At 43.3% G+C, this 13,566-nt stretch overlaps 1 protein-coding gene across 1 annotated transcript; it reads left to right on the top strand.

The window, feature by feature from the left end:
* Positions 1-7,419: 7,419 nt before the first annotated feature.
* On the top strand, positions 7,420-12,387 carry ALKAL2 (ALK and LTK ligand 2; the record flags this gene model as incomplete). Its single annotated transcript, XM_079532646.1, has 4 exons — positions 7,420-7,678; positions 10,028-10,081; positions 10,193-10,273; positions 12,323-12,387. 4 exons carry the CDS (start codon positions 7,420-7,422, stop codon positions 12,385-12,387), a joined length of 459 nt encoding a protein of 152 aa, XP_079388772.1.
* Between the last annotated feature and the right edge of the window lie 1,179 nt (positions 12,388-13,566).

The following is a 13,566-nucleotide window of genomic DNA, read 5'->3' as shown; positions in this document are numbered from 1 at the left end:
GAATAGTGATAATTTAAAAAATTAGACTCAAGATGGTAGAAAAGATCTTTATGACATGATTATGACATGATTTTTGGAACAAAGAAATTTAACACCAGGAAAAAAAAAAAAAAAGAAAAAAAAAACCACAGAAGATTTTCTCCACTTTGCAATGAATGTTAAATACAGACAAATTTCAGTTTTAGAACCACTTAGCATGGTTCTAAGTTTCTGGAGGGAAATGAGATGAAAGAGGCTGAAGAGAGCAGTTGTGTTAGTAAAGAATTCAGTAAGTACAGTATAGATTGTTAAAAATAATGTAATGCAAGGCAAAGTCATTTTCTGTCTTAGTAGAATGACCATCTTGCCAAGATCTACAATATTGCTTTTTAAATGCTTCTTTTCCCTCAGGCTAAAACTAAAAATATTGGCAGTTTTATTTCATTGCAATATAGGATCTACTCAAAAGAAAATGTACACAAGAGAAAAAAAAGATATTTTTAGGCCCTTTTTATTCCAATTTGCTGCTAATACGATTTCAGTGTGAATCTTCCTGATTTACATAGAGCCTTTGCTGCCTCCAGTGGAGGCTTTGTACAGCTGCCTGACAGTAAAGATAGAATTATTTTCGAAGCTGCTTATGAATTCTCAGATTTTGGTGTTTGTTTTACTCCAGTTTAGGCCATGATGCAAAAAAGGCTCTGTAAGCTCTTCCAACTGGTAACAGTCCTCAAAGGATGTTGGTGATCACTGAAATACAGGCAGAACTCACAGGCTGTGCCCCCATGAGAAGACAAAACTGAATGCTGCTAGGGAGGGTTCCTGGCACTGGAATCCAGCCATGTGCACTGTTAAATTGCAATAGCAAACCCTGACACGTGGTTGTGACAACTCTCCCCATTGATTCTGTGGTACTGTTGGGAAGTTAGGAAGCACAGGAAGTAATTAGTAGTTCGCGTAAGGATGTCTTCTCACAGGGAATAAGAAGGATGGACAGAATGGATGAGACCTATCCTGTGCCAGCTGGCTTAAGTAACACAGTCTTTAGCAATGGTCCTGAGCACATTACATTTACTCCTAGAAACGTAGCCTGTGTGTGCCAGGTCCTGGATTTCCCGCAGTTTGGCTGACTCAAGATGTTTTCTCTCCTCTAAAGAATGGCAGTCTTCCATACAAGAAGAGACAATAATCACAAGCCTGGATTAGTGGAAAACTTCCAGTGGACTTGAAGTGATTCTGCACAAGAAAGGCTAGAAGTCAATGTCTTCAATCTCTAGGCTGCTCCTTATGGTCTTGAACTACTGCTGAATAAACTTCATGCCTTCTTGTAGAAAGCAGCTTTTCTTACTACGAAGCTGGTCGTGAAGAGGCTGCAGTGTACAGTCAGGACTGCAATGTTGCTTTCTAGAAGGACAGAACCAGTGATTATTTTGCAGGCCTGTGGTCTTTCAAAAAGTAAGCTTACCTACAAGCAGTTTCTGGACGATGATCTTGCTGTTAGGTGTGCTCTAGACCTGAAGTGTAAAAAGTCAGCCAGTTGCCACCTGACAGTCACAGAGCCTGCTCAATAGATGAGCAGTATGTCTGCCTACAGATCCACATAAGGAAAACATTTCACTGCTTTTCAAGTTTTAGATGTTTGTGCTTATCATTCAGATGCTGTTAACAAGGCATATGTGAGATATCCTTATGTTGCCTGAGATGACTTTTGTTTTTTAGCATAAATCTTTAAAGAAATGGTGCAAACACGCAGTGAGTTTAAGCTGTACAATCAAAATACGTCATTTGTCAGCGATGGCTCTACAAAACACGTGATTCGCTTGTCTCCTCAAGTTAAGAACCATTGCTGGGAAGGAAAGAGGAAGCTACCCTGCTTCTACTGAGTTCTTAGGTACGCTGAAGCAATCCTCTTTCCCTTTGGACAGAGATCAGAGCAAGCGAGCAAACATAATGCATTCTATCAGCTAATGAGACATCAGCTTCTACTCATTTACTTTGATATGGCAAGGCAGTCTCTTGCAACTGCAGCTATATGACTGTAAGTGAACAAATAAGAGTCAACAGTGAAAACACATATAGTAGGCTTACTGCTGTACAGTAGCTGTAGAACTTCCTATGGCCTGTAAGTTTCTTAAACTGGAATCAACCTCCTCAGCTGCTTAAAAGTTAAGGTTTATGTTAGCATCTTCCTGAGGTCAACTGTCAATAGAGGTTTGACTTAGTTCTCTGAGGCATTTATCCTTACTCTGAAAAACCATATAGAGAATAGCTCAAAGTGGTAGTCTCTGGACCTTGAGATTTCAGGGAATACTTTGAACACAACGCAAGGTAGCTAAAAAAGGTGAGACAACTCTCAGAACATTTACATTTCCTTTTACTGCTTGTTCAGGACAACTTCCACAGCAGCTTTGCATGGATACAGCACTGTAAAACTGATAGGGGATAATTTTGAAACTGCTCAATGACTGATTGTTGGTCAGTACAGAGCTGCCTTTAAATTTACAAGTACAGAAAAGCTGTAGCCAGAAATCTGTTTTGTGGTATTTTTTAAACTTTCTACCAAACATCATGCTGGCCCTGATCATAATACCAATAAAATATTTAGGAACTATATCAAAGTTCTTCACTTTTGGTTGCAGTGATGATTGATGGAATTTTAATCTTGTGGCATTTGCATCAGGTAGGAAGTCGGGGAAAGCCCTTAAAATGCTCAATTGGCTTTAATAACCCTAACATCTGTTGAAGTTTTTGTTCAAGTTGTATATATTCTCTGGCTGATTTCAGTGCTACAGGAATTCTTAATGCCTCATCATTACTCTCCCCAGCAGCTGTCATTGGGCATTGCCTCTGAGAGCTGGAGGCTCACAGAGCTGACTGAGCCAGGTGCATAAATATTATTTTATAGCGATGTACAACGCATTATATTGAAAACATGTTACTCATTTTCATAACTTGGAGGAGAGATTTTGGAAAGCATTGTCTGTTGGATGCAATATGTATCTTTTCTGTACAGATTTTTAAAAATAGCTATTATACTTTTAATTCCAAAGTAATGCTTACTTACATGCTATATTGACTGAACAGTACTACAAGTACACTGGCCAGAAAAAGAAACCAGCTTACCACCTGCCTGTGCAATTATTCTTTAAACATCAGGTGGGATAAAAGCTCCTCAATAGAAGTTCCTAACTTTTATTGGGATAAGAAGCTTAAATTATAAAAGTATCCATGGCTATCAAATCCTTATTTTTATAACAGACTTCAAATATTTTGGAAGTCCAGTTACCATGTTAACAAGCCAATACCCACTCAATTCAGAATTACCAGACCCACCTTATTCCATCAGATTTATCAAGACAAATGAAAAGTTTGTTTTAACCAAATGATGTAGCTTCTGTTTTTAACATTACTGTAAGCAGTTGTGATGTTTAAGGGAAAAAAAATGCATTTTGAAATATTATTTTGAGGTTCAGAGGTCAATAAAGAGCAACACAAGGAGCATTTTTATTGTCAAGTCATAAGAACATCCATCAGAATTTTCTCCTAAGCATACATTGTATTGGTTATGAGACCGGTTTAGTCAATCAGCTCTGCTCTGCAATCACTGAAGAAAATGTTGCACTTACTTCTATTAAATATAGATAGGAACCTTTATGTCTGTTATAATCAGCCGAAACAAGAGCATGCTTGAAACCGTAGGGCTCTTAGCATGAAAATTTCACCACTCTTAGACGACAGAACCAAAGAGTACACACTTTCTTGTTTTCATGTACACCACGTAAGTAAAAAAAGTCAAGACATCTTTCCTTTTACTATCTAAACAAGGCGTAATAGAGTGGAACTGGTAAAAACAGTGAGTAATGTGTGTTATTTAACAAAGCTAAGATTCTGCTTGGCTTTCGCTCCACGTTCCAAATGTAGTGCCCGTTTCGTAACACACCAAGGGAACGTGGGAAAAGTACAGTGGTTAAATCTATCCACCACATACAGCATGTGGTCCTTTAATGCAAACGTTCTCACTCATTTCAAGGATCACAATGACTATTTTAATGATAAGTCATTCAGTAACATTGTAGGTTGATCTATTCATAGATTTTGATTGCAGGGGAGCTCACTCACTTTACATCCTGTAAAAATAAGCCAATGGATTCACACCAGGTATTTTAAAATGAAATCTACCACTGCAAGACCAGCCAAAATGTCCTGCAGTGACACTTGAATAGTGATTTGGTCTTCCTGGTTCAGGTTGCACTTTCAGATTTGGGTTTCCTATCTCCTCAACCTTCTTTCATGGAAAACAAGCTGTTTTTTGTTCTGGCTGTGAAGTTGTGTTCATCTTTCATTTCTACCTGAAGAGATTAAAGCTCACATGTTGTAAATCCTGGAAGAATGCTTTCTGCAGCAGCCTGGCTGCTTAGTGTTGACACGAGTCAGGTGCTTCCTAGTATCCAAGGAAGAAATCCAAGATCTTTAATGGCAAACAGTGCATCTACTCACTTCAGAAGCCTCAGGAGTCAGACTGAGAGTGGGTGGAAGTTCTGGGGGTCAGTTTTGGTGGTGTATAGGCTGGAGAACAGTTGGCAGCATTTAAGTAGCTAGCATTTAGGTAGCTGGCTTAGATTAAACCCTAAGAAAATGTAACCTGGTGGAACATTTTCATTCCAAATCAATCAATGTAAATTTCACTTAACTGCACCAAAGCCATGGGAGCTGTACACAATTTGTGTAATTTAGCATAAACAAATCAGAACAGACCCTTGCCTCAATTTCTGTGTGCATAAAAAGACAGTAGAGTTACTTACCTGCTTGATATCCCAGTTAGTATTTCCATAGTACTTTGAATTTATACAAATAAATTAAAAAGGAGTATTCCTGAGCACTGAAATTATCTATGATGTTAATTTGTCCTAGGCATGTTTTTGGATCATGCCATATACCTTTTTATGAAGTTACCTCATGGAGGGATTAATGCACAGTTTTTGATATGTTGTGTCTTAACCAGAGGAAGAAAGCAATACAAGTCATTCCACGGTAGCTGGTCTCCATGCCAGACCTGCTTTTGTACATATGAATTGCTAACTTGTGGCTAACTTGTGAGCTGAATGGTGTAGTGCTGCCTGGTGCACACTTAGCACAGGCTGCTTAGGGCATGGGGACCAAGTCTTTCAACATCTTTTCAGTAAGAAAGAAGGGGACAGGTTCTTCAGTGTAGTCTGTTGGGATAGGACAAGAGGAAATGGTTTCAAACTAGAAGAGAGAAAATTTAGAGTGGATATAAGGAAGAAGTATTTTACAGTAAGGGTGGTGAGCCACTGGAGCAAGTTGCCCAGAGAGCTGGTGGATGCCCTGTCTCTGGAGACACCCACAGTCAGGCTGGATGTGGCCGTGAGCACCTGATCTGGCTGTAGGTGTCCCTGTTCATTGCAGGGGCATTGGACTGGATGGCTTCTAAGGGTCCCTTCCAACTCAAACGATTCTATGATCCTATGAACATCAGGCTGTACCTACTTGGTTCTCCATCTTGCCCATGTCTATTAGTTGACCCCAGCACATAGCCAGAGTGCCAATATTTGGCGTGTCTAACATGTAAATACACCATATCAAGTTATGTCATGCCGAGTGCCATGCTTTGTCGCTGCTGAGCTACTCTTCCAATTAATTCCTTCCCCTGAGCCTCGGGGTGGCAGGTAAAGCCAAAGAGAAGGTGGGATTCTGGACTTCAGACAAAGCCCTTCATGCTCAGTCACGTCCCCGAAAGTCTCTCCCAGCCACGGTACCCGCGAGGTCGCGCCCGCTCCGCTCCCACCGGCGGCGGGCAGACCCGGCACTCCTCACAGCGCCGCGCGCTCCGCCGTTCCCGCCGCCTGGAGGGGCCGCCTCGCGGCGCAGCGACCGCTGCGGGTCACTGTTGGCCGCCGTCTCACCTGCCCCGCGGCCGCTGTGAGGTCGGTTCCCCTCCCTCCCCGGTCTACTTTCAGCGTTTGGAAGGAGCTCCCGCCACGCGGTCCAACTTTGTATTTGCCAGTTGTTTTTTTTTTTTTTTTTTTTTTTTCGTCTGCCAAGGGAGAGGTTTATACACACAATCAAAGTAAATAGAAAAGTTCAGCCGGATCGAGTTTCATCCGCGTTTCCCTCCAGCTCCACACGTTCCGAGGGGCTCAGCCGTGCGCAGCCCCGCCGAGGCTCGCGGTGACACCGCCCGGCGGAGCGGCAGGGCGCACACGGGACGCTGCGCTGCCCGCAGCCCGTGCCGAGCCTTCGTCCCGTCTCCATCCCCGTCCCCGAGCTTCCAGGCAGCGCCGACCCAGGAAGCCGCCCCGCCGCCCGGCGCTACCCGCGCCAAGAATACAGCCAAACCCCGCTCCGCCACCTCTGCGCGGGTTTCCCGGCCGGCTGGAGCAGAAATGTTTCCTTTTCCCCGGCGGCGCCCCGCCACCTCCCCTTCCCCGAGCCCGAAGTTCCTGGTAAACACGCGGCTTCCCCGCCCGCCCCCGCCGCGCGGCCCCCGGCGGGTGACGGCGGGCAGCGGCCTCGCGGTCGGGGAGCGCCGGGCGGGAGCCGCGCCAGGGCCATGAATATTGCAGAGGCCGCTCCGCGCGTTTCTAATTAAAGTCCGGGGCGAGGCGCTCCCCCCCCTCCTCACCTCCCCGCCGCCGCCCCCTCGCACCGCACACGCCCGCTGGGGACCGTCTCCTTACGTCGGAGAGCGGTGACTGAGCCCTGCCCGAGCGCCGAGGCGGGGGAGGGACGGGGGGACCGGGCGGGAGCGGCGAGGGCAGGGCCGAAGGGGGGTTGGGGGGGGGGGGGAATAGTGCGGCGGCGACGTTCCCGAGGTTGCCAAGTGGACTTTTATTGTTTTCCACCCACTTCCAAGTCGATACTATCTGCCGTCTCATGGCCATCCTATAGCCTATATAAGCGGTGCGCCGGGGCTGGCGGCGATGGAGTAAGGTGTTGGATGCGGAGGGAGCAGAGGGTCGAGAAGGGGGCGGAGAGCCGCCGGCAACCAGGACTCCCCGCCGCTGCCCGGGGGCACGCAGCTCGCCTCGGAGCGGACACGCAGGTAACGCGGCGCGGGGCGGCCGCCCACCTTTCCCCATCCCGCTCCCGCCGCTGCTGGCTGACAGCCGCCACGGAGCCGCCCGACGGGCAGCGCACACGCGGCCGGAGCGAACGCCGGCGGCGCGGGGCAGCAGCCACGGGCGGGCTGCGGGCAGGTGCTGCCGGGCCCCGCGCGGCTCAGCCGGCTGCCCACTTGTGAAAGTTGGGCTCCCCCCGTTATGCGACCTGCGGAGCGGTCTCCCCGCTCCCCCCGATATTCCCCGTTTCACCCCCTGAGCCGCCCGCCTCCGACCCGCTCCCGCTGTTGTTCTCTCGCAGTGAAACAGGGAAGCTCCCGTTCTGTTCCGCCGGCGCGCTCAGCCCGCAGGACAGCCGGCGATGAGCGGACTGAGGTCTCCTGGGCTGCTGGGGCTGATGCTCTTGGTGCTCTCGGCGGGATACTGCAAAGAGAAAACCGACGCCAGGGATCTGAAGGACAGGCAAAGTCTCTTAAATCTCATCATGGAGATCATTCAGGAATTGAAGAGGTACCGCCTGGAGAAGGACAGTGGGGTGCAGTACTTCTCCAAGCACGACTACGGCTTGGATCGCAGGGAAGTGGCTGACTACGGAGGATACCAGGATGAGCAGAGAGTTGGTAAGTCCCAACCCGTGGCTTAGGTCTCTGTTGTTTCGCAGGGCACAGGGGAATCAGACATCAGGTTACCAATTTTAGACCGAGGATTCACCACCCAGAATCCCTGTAGCCTCACTTTGGTATCAGAAAGTGATGCAGGAGGCACATTTGGAATAGAAAAACTCCATTCACATCTGAGTCTCATACCCTCTGGACAATGTACTCATCTGAGTCTGACTTCCTGTGTGTGGGCTTTGAACAAAACCTGCTAACTAGGGAAAAGACTGAAATGTGTGAGATCAAAGAAGCTACGAAAATGTTCTTTCTCTTGTTAGTTTACATTTTTTAAAACATGCCCGGTTTAAGTGGAAATCACTCTAGTAGTGATTCCCCTGCAGGATTCTATGCCCATGCAGTGATAGATACCAGAAACTCTGTCATTTCATTTAACTTTTTGCCCAGCTTTAATCAGTCCCATTTGTACTCTGGAAGTAACACATTTGATAGGTGGTAGGGAACTGCAGCAGAGTACTCCTCTGTCACCATGCAAGCTCTGAATGCTTTGAGTCACTCCTTCAGTCAGTTCTGCTCAGCTGAGTGGCTCCTCTGTGACCTGCATGAGGTTCCATTTGTCCATAAGAAGCCCATCCAGGGCTGGATGTCCGCAGCAGCCCGGAAGCAGTGATACCAAACCCAAAGGGGTGGGTGGAAGTCCACAGCTCAGTTTCATGGTGTGCTTCTGTGCATCCAGCTGCAAGCTGATGTGGCTTCTGCTGCCAAGTCTCATTTATTGCTCACTTCCAAACCCCTGGAGCATTGCTGCTTATCTTACCCCTCCTACTGAAAGTGACTTTCTGAATACTTACCAGCAGATGTCTACTCACCTTTTTCCAATCTGTCTTTTATTTTGCTTGTATGTTACTTTGCCTTTATTGATCTCATAGAGCTCTATTTCCTTTACTCACTCATATTCAAATATCCTCATGATTTGCATTTGTTGGCGATTGTCATGAAAATGTTATTTCCAATTTTGTTCCACTTAAGAACAGAGCAGTGAGAACACGTTGTTTTATAAATGTTGAAAAGTTACACCAGGCTGAGCAGTGAACCCTAACGTGTGCAACTCAACTACTCAACCACATCAGCATATCGGTGCAAAACATTTGGCTTGTACCGATCAGTTATCTGTGTAGATGGAAAACCAAAACAGAACAGAAGCATTGGTACCAGTGTCACTGACTCCTCAGGAGAAGCTTTCATCCTGTCATAACAGAGTTATTCCCAGCAACCTGCAACTACTGCTTAAGAGTTCTTCATTTCAGTTTTGGCATCACTTTCCCAGTGAGTCTGTCCCCCGGGAAATTTCTGAGCGAAGCACGTGTGGTTTTTATGCTTTTCATGACATAATTAGGTCAAACACGATAAGGTCAATTTTACTTACACTGACTAAAGTTAGAAGTAAATGAAGAATGACTTTCGAGAAGTGTCTAACCTCAGAAACGAATCAGATCTAGATGGAAATGTTCTCTGCTTTATATCTGATAAGAGGTGGCAGGGGAATGAAAAAGGCTGCTCAAGCATTTATGGTCAGATAAATAAAGCACCACGTAGGGTATCATACACAAGCAGCACTCTGCTATCAGCACTGAGTTTGTAACGGAAAGCAATCAAAGATAGCTGTAAATCAGGAAGACACAGGGAAGGGTTAGGGCTAAAATGGATTTCAGTAAACCAGTTTCATTTTGCCATCTGCTGAACACAATATGCAAGGTGGTAAACCACAAATACAGAGAGCCAGAAGAGAGCGATTTGCTTAGAATCATTTCCTGTGAATTTTATTTACAGCTTGAGGGAGGAAAAAAAAAAAAAAAATTCCTGTAAGTAGATCAATTCAGTTTCATGATTACAGCAGGACAGTGCTCATACAAACACACCTCCAACAAGAGAATAGATGTTGTTTGCGTAACAAAATTGGAAGACGAGGCATGGAACCAAACCTGAATTTACCTTTGGATCCTTACCAGTATTAGAATAATCCATTTCTCAGTAACTGTGAATCAAAGTTTTGTAGAGGTTTTTAAGTAGGTAAATGGGAAAATGCAATTTATGGAGAGCTAAACTGTGATTGTTAGTTATCTGTCAACACCACTGATGACTGCACACCTAATAGACATCACCTGTTTCATATCACAGTGTGTTTCACAGTGGCTTTGAAGGTAAAACAAGTGTTTTGGCATTTGGCCTACTGTGTGCAAATGAGTTTGACTTTTGTGCATCTGTCAAGAGGTGCTGGTCAGAATTCATTCCTTTTTCCCATACTTGCCAAGAACTGTCCCTACAGCAGTGACTATTTTTTTTTCTTTCCATCAGAAATAGTTCCCAGAGATCTGAGGATGAAAGACAAGTTTTTAAAGCACTTAACAGGTATGTTTTAATTTTGCCTTGCTATGCATTTTTTTGCATACGTATCATAAGCTGTGCTGTTTCTCCTGCAAGCTATGATGATTCTTAAGTTAGTTTTTCCTTCTCTTTCAGGTCCACTCTACTTCAGCCCAAAATGCAGTAAACACTTTCATCGGCTTTACCACAATACAAGGGACTGCACCATCCCAGCCTGTAAGTGCTAAAAACAAAGGCTAATTTTCATAATACAACAGAGAACTCTAAAGTGGAGTAAATCCATGGAATACCAGTTGTAACACAGTGTGAGAGTACTGGTCTAGTATTAAATGGGGAGGTTGGTGGCCCTGCATTTGGCAGGGAGCTTGGAGTTTCATGATTCTTGAGGTCCCTTCCAACCCTCACCATTCTGTGATTCTGTGAGAGTGTATTTCTTGCAGTGCTCTTCAGCATTAATATTACAGTGAGGGGAAATGGCAAGACAACTTTTTAGCTGTGAAAAGACTGTGCAGAATGACTGTAAACCCTGCTTCCTCAGCTATTTATGCATACCTTTTTTGTTCAAAATCAAAGGCGTGTTTTTCATAGAACACATGATTTGTCTCCTAAACCTGTCACATTTAACTTCTAGTGCTGAAAATTCAAAATAGCAACAGCAGGGGCTATTTCCTTTTTGTTAATTATCTGTGTAGAACACGTAATGGCAGTGCCACAGGTTGCCCAAAGGGTGCAGGATCTCCTCCATGGAGACCTTCAAAAGCCACTGGGATGTGGTGCTGGGTACCCTGCTCTGAGTGTCTCTGCTTGAGCAGGGGTGGGGCCAGATGAACCCAGAGAGCCCTGTCAACCTCAGCTGCTATGTGATTCTATAACATGCTTTAAAGGCATCGCATATTTTCTAAGTTCAGTCACCAGTCTATCAGTCATGTTGACTTTGCAACCTTTCTCTTCAGTAAATTACAAAAATAAAACTTTGTAAGGCTTAATGAAAAAAAAGTTTAAAAAAATCAGCTGATGGGTACAAAGTAGCAAATTCATATTATGATATTTCATCAGTGTTGGCAGCACAGAGAATTTAAAATAAATCAGAAACCAACATTTATCACTTTGTAGGCATGACTCCAGATTCATACCAAGATGGACCTATTGAATAAGACGCCGTTTTAGCACAGCCTTTTCAGAATGGAAGCACACTTTATTTTACTTGTCTGAGGTCAACCAGTTGGGTCAGTTGCAGAGCTGGGAATAGAAATAGGAGTTCCTGATTCCAAGTTTCAAGTATTAATAAATATTTCAGCTAAATATATTTTAAAGACATATTGGGTAAGACCTGCAGACTTTCTCCCTGTTCATAAGGCCTCATATTAAGATTTCCTTGGAAACAGAGAGATTTACAGTTAATGTAATGGTTTACATCGATGGAGATGGAGTTGTTCATAACTAATGTGCTTTAAATAAGGAAATGGTCATATTACCTTTTTCATAAGGATAACATTGCAAATATCATTTGACTCTGTATTAACAAATATTTCAAGCTGTGAAGCTAGAAACTAGTAGGCTTTTATGTCTGAATTAGCCTTTTCCTTCTGACAGGTGATGCACCTGCCAACATAGCGTCTGGATAACGGCGGATAATTTGTACAAATGATAATTGGATAGTATATCTATGCTGTGAGATTAAAAACTGTTAACATAGCATCTCTAGGATTGTAGGATGTAGTTAGCAGTTAATGAAAATAATGCTGAATGAAAAATAACATCACTCACTGGACTGGACTGACCAGCATCTTCTTAAAGTAACTGTCTTCTACAGACCTGAAATAAACAACTTTAGTGCTTCACACACAGTGTGATATTACTTTCTGATAATATCTGATAATATTCTGATTTCAGGTTAAGCTTACTGTTCACTCTATGTTATTATTTTGCATTTGAAAGACAAATTAAAAGCATCTATGATGCTGCAACAAGGTGGGAGCCAGCACAAAACTATTTTGTTGTCATAACTTTTAGTATTTTGGGTAACTTAGTAGCATTAACAACTAAGAGATACTTTATTCTGCTGTTGCGATCAACTTTCAGTTACAAAGTTTTTACACTGTAGCTTTTGAAGTCCAAGGAACAGATTCCTATACTGTTTCAAACTAAGTTGTTCATTAAACTTAATTACAGCAGTAATCCGCACACCTTTATTGACTTTGATTTTTAAAAGCAAAATCGGTTACTTTAGTAATGTCTGTATTTATGCTCTTTTTTTCATGACAGACTACAAAAGATGTGCCAGGCTTCTTACTCGGTTGGCAGTAAGCCCAATGTGCATGGAGGGATAAGGTAAGCTTTTCTAAGAGCAGTAATGACATTCTACTCAACAGCATAGCTGTGGATTTTGTTTCATACATGAAAACTCATAATACCTTTCTTTGGATAAGATATTCCTCTTTCAGAATATCTGGAGTAACTAGCTTAATCTGGCAAACGGTGGCAGTAAATAAAGGCTACCCCCTACTGGAAGTCATTATATAATAAGTCCACGTGCATCAGCTGTGAATTATTTATAGCATTATACAGTTAGCAAATAGTGAATTTGTTGTTATAGAACAGAAGACAGCTGTAACTTATTTTTCAAGAGTTAATTCAGCATACAATCATTCATATTGGCAGCAGCAACCCTTTTATGAGTGCAGCTGTAGATCTACGGGGTACATTTTAGCATAAGCTAATATATAAGTAGCTACACACAAGACAGCTTTATAAATGCAGATAGGCTGCAGGTGCTTTTACGGTACTTAAAATGTATTAGTAGCATTGATAAACTAACATTAAGCTGCCCAGATTTCTTGGGATTTTCATGCCTATGGTTATTCTCTCCCTTTTTGCTTAGATGTACCACTAATTCCTAGAAATACTTTGAGGGATCTCAGCATGCTCCAAAAAACAGTTCTTCCACATGATCTGTACTTCTAGAAGACTGACACGAAACTGATACAAAAGGACAAATTTAAATTCCGTCCTCAGTCTTTGCTTGAGACAGAAATGTGACCTTTGACAAAGGAATAAATTATACATGGATTTGGCAGTAACAAGTGTTATCAGATACATTATGAGAAGATACCTATCTTACAGAGTCACTGAAAAAAGCAATAATGCTTAAGGATCTTAATTTCTTTTTTTGAAGCACAGAAACTGTTTGGCATGGCATTTTCAGAAGCCAGTGAGGAAGATGTTATTAAAAAAAAAAAAAGGAAAAATGGTTGGAAAACCATTCACATTATTAGTGCTGCAGTGTCAAACTGGAAGACTGTACTGAACAGCGTCACACAGCTACATTGTAGATATGTCATTGGTCAGCATTTTCATTATTTTTTTTGTAGGAGAAGTTAGTATACTTACTGATGACAGCAGAGTAACAGACACAACCAGCAAAGAATACTGAAATTGAAAATAATCTTGAAAAAATTAGCTGAATAGTTTAGAACAAGGATAAAATACGAGGGAAAGCAGAATTAAGA

The sequence above is a fragment of the Tetrao urogallus genome (assembly GCF_951394365.1).
Source record: "Tetrao urogallus genome assembly, chromosome: 2".
In the NCBI taxonomy this organism is placed as follows: domain Eukaryota; kingdom Metazoa; phylum Chordata; class Aves; order Galliformes; family Phasianidae; genus Tetrao; species Tetrao urogallus.
Note: the sequence above shows the minus strand (reverse complement) of the source record. Positions and strands in the feature narration are given on the sequence as shown.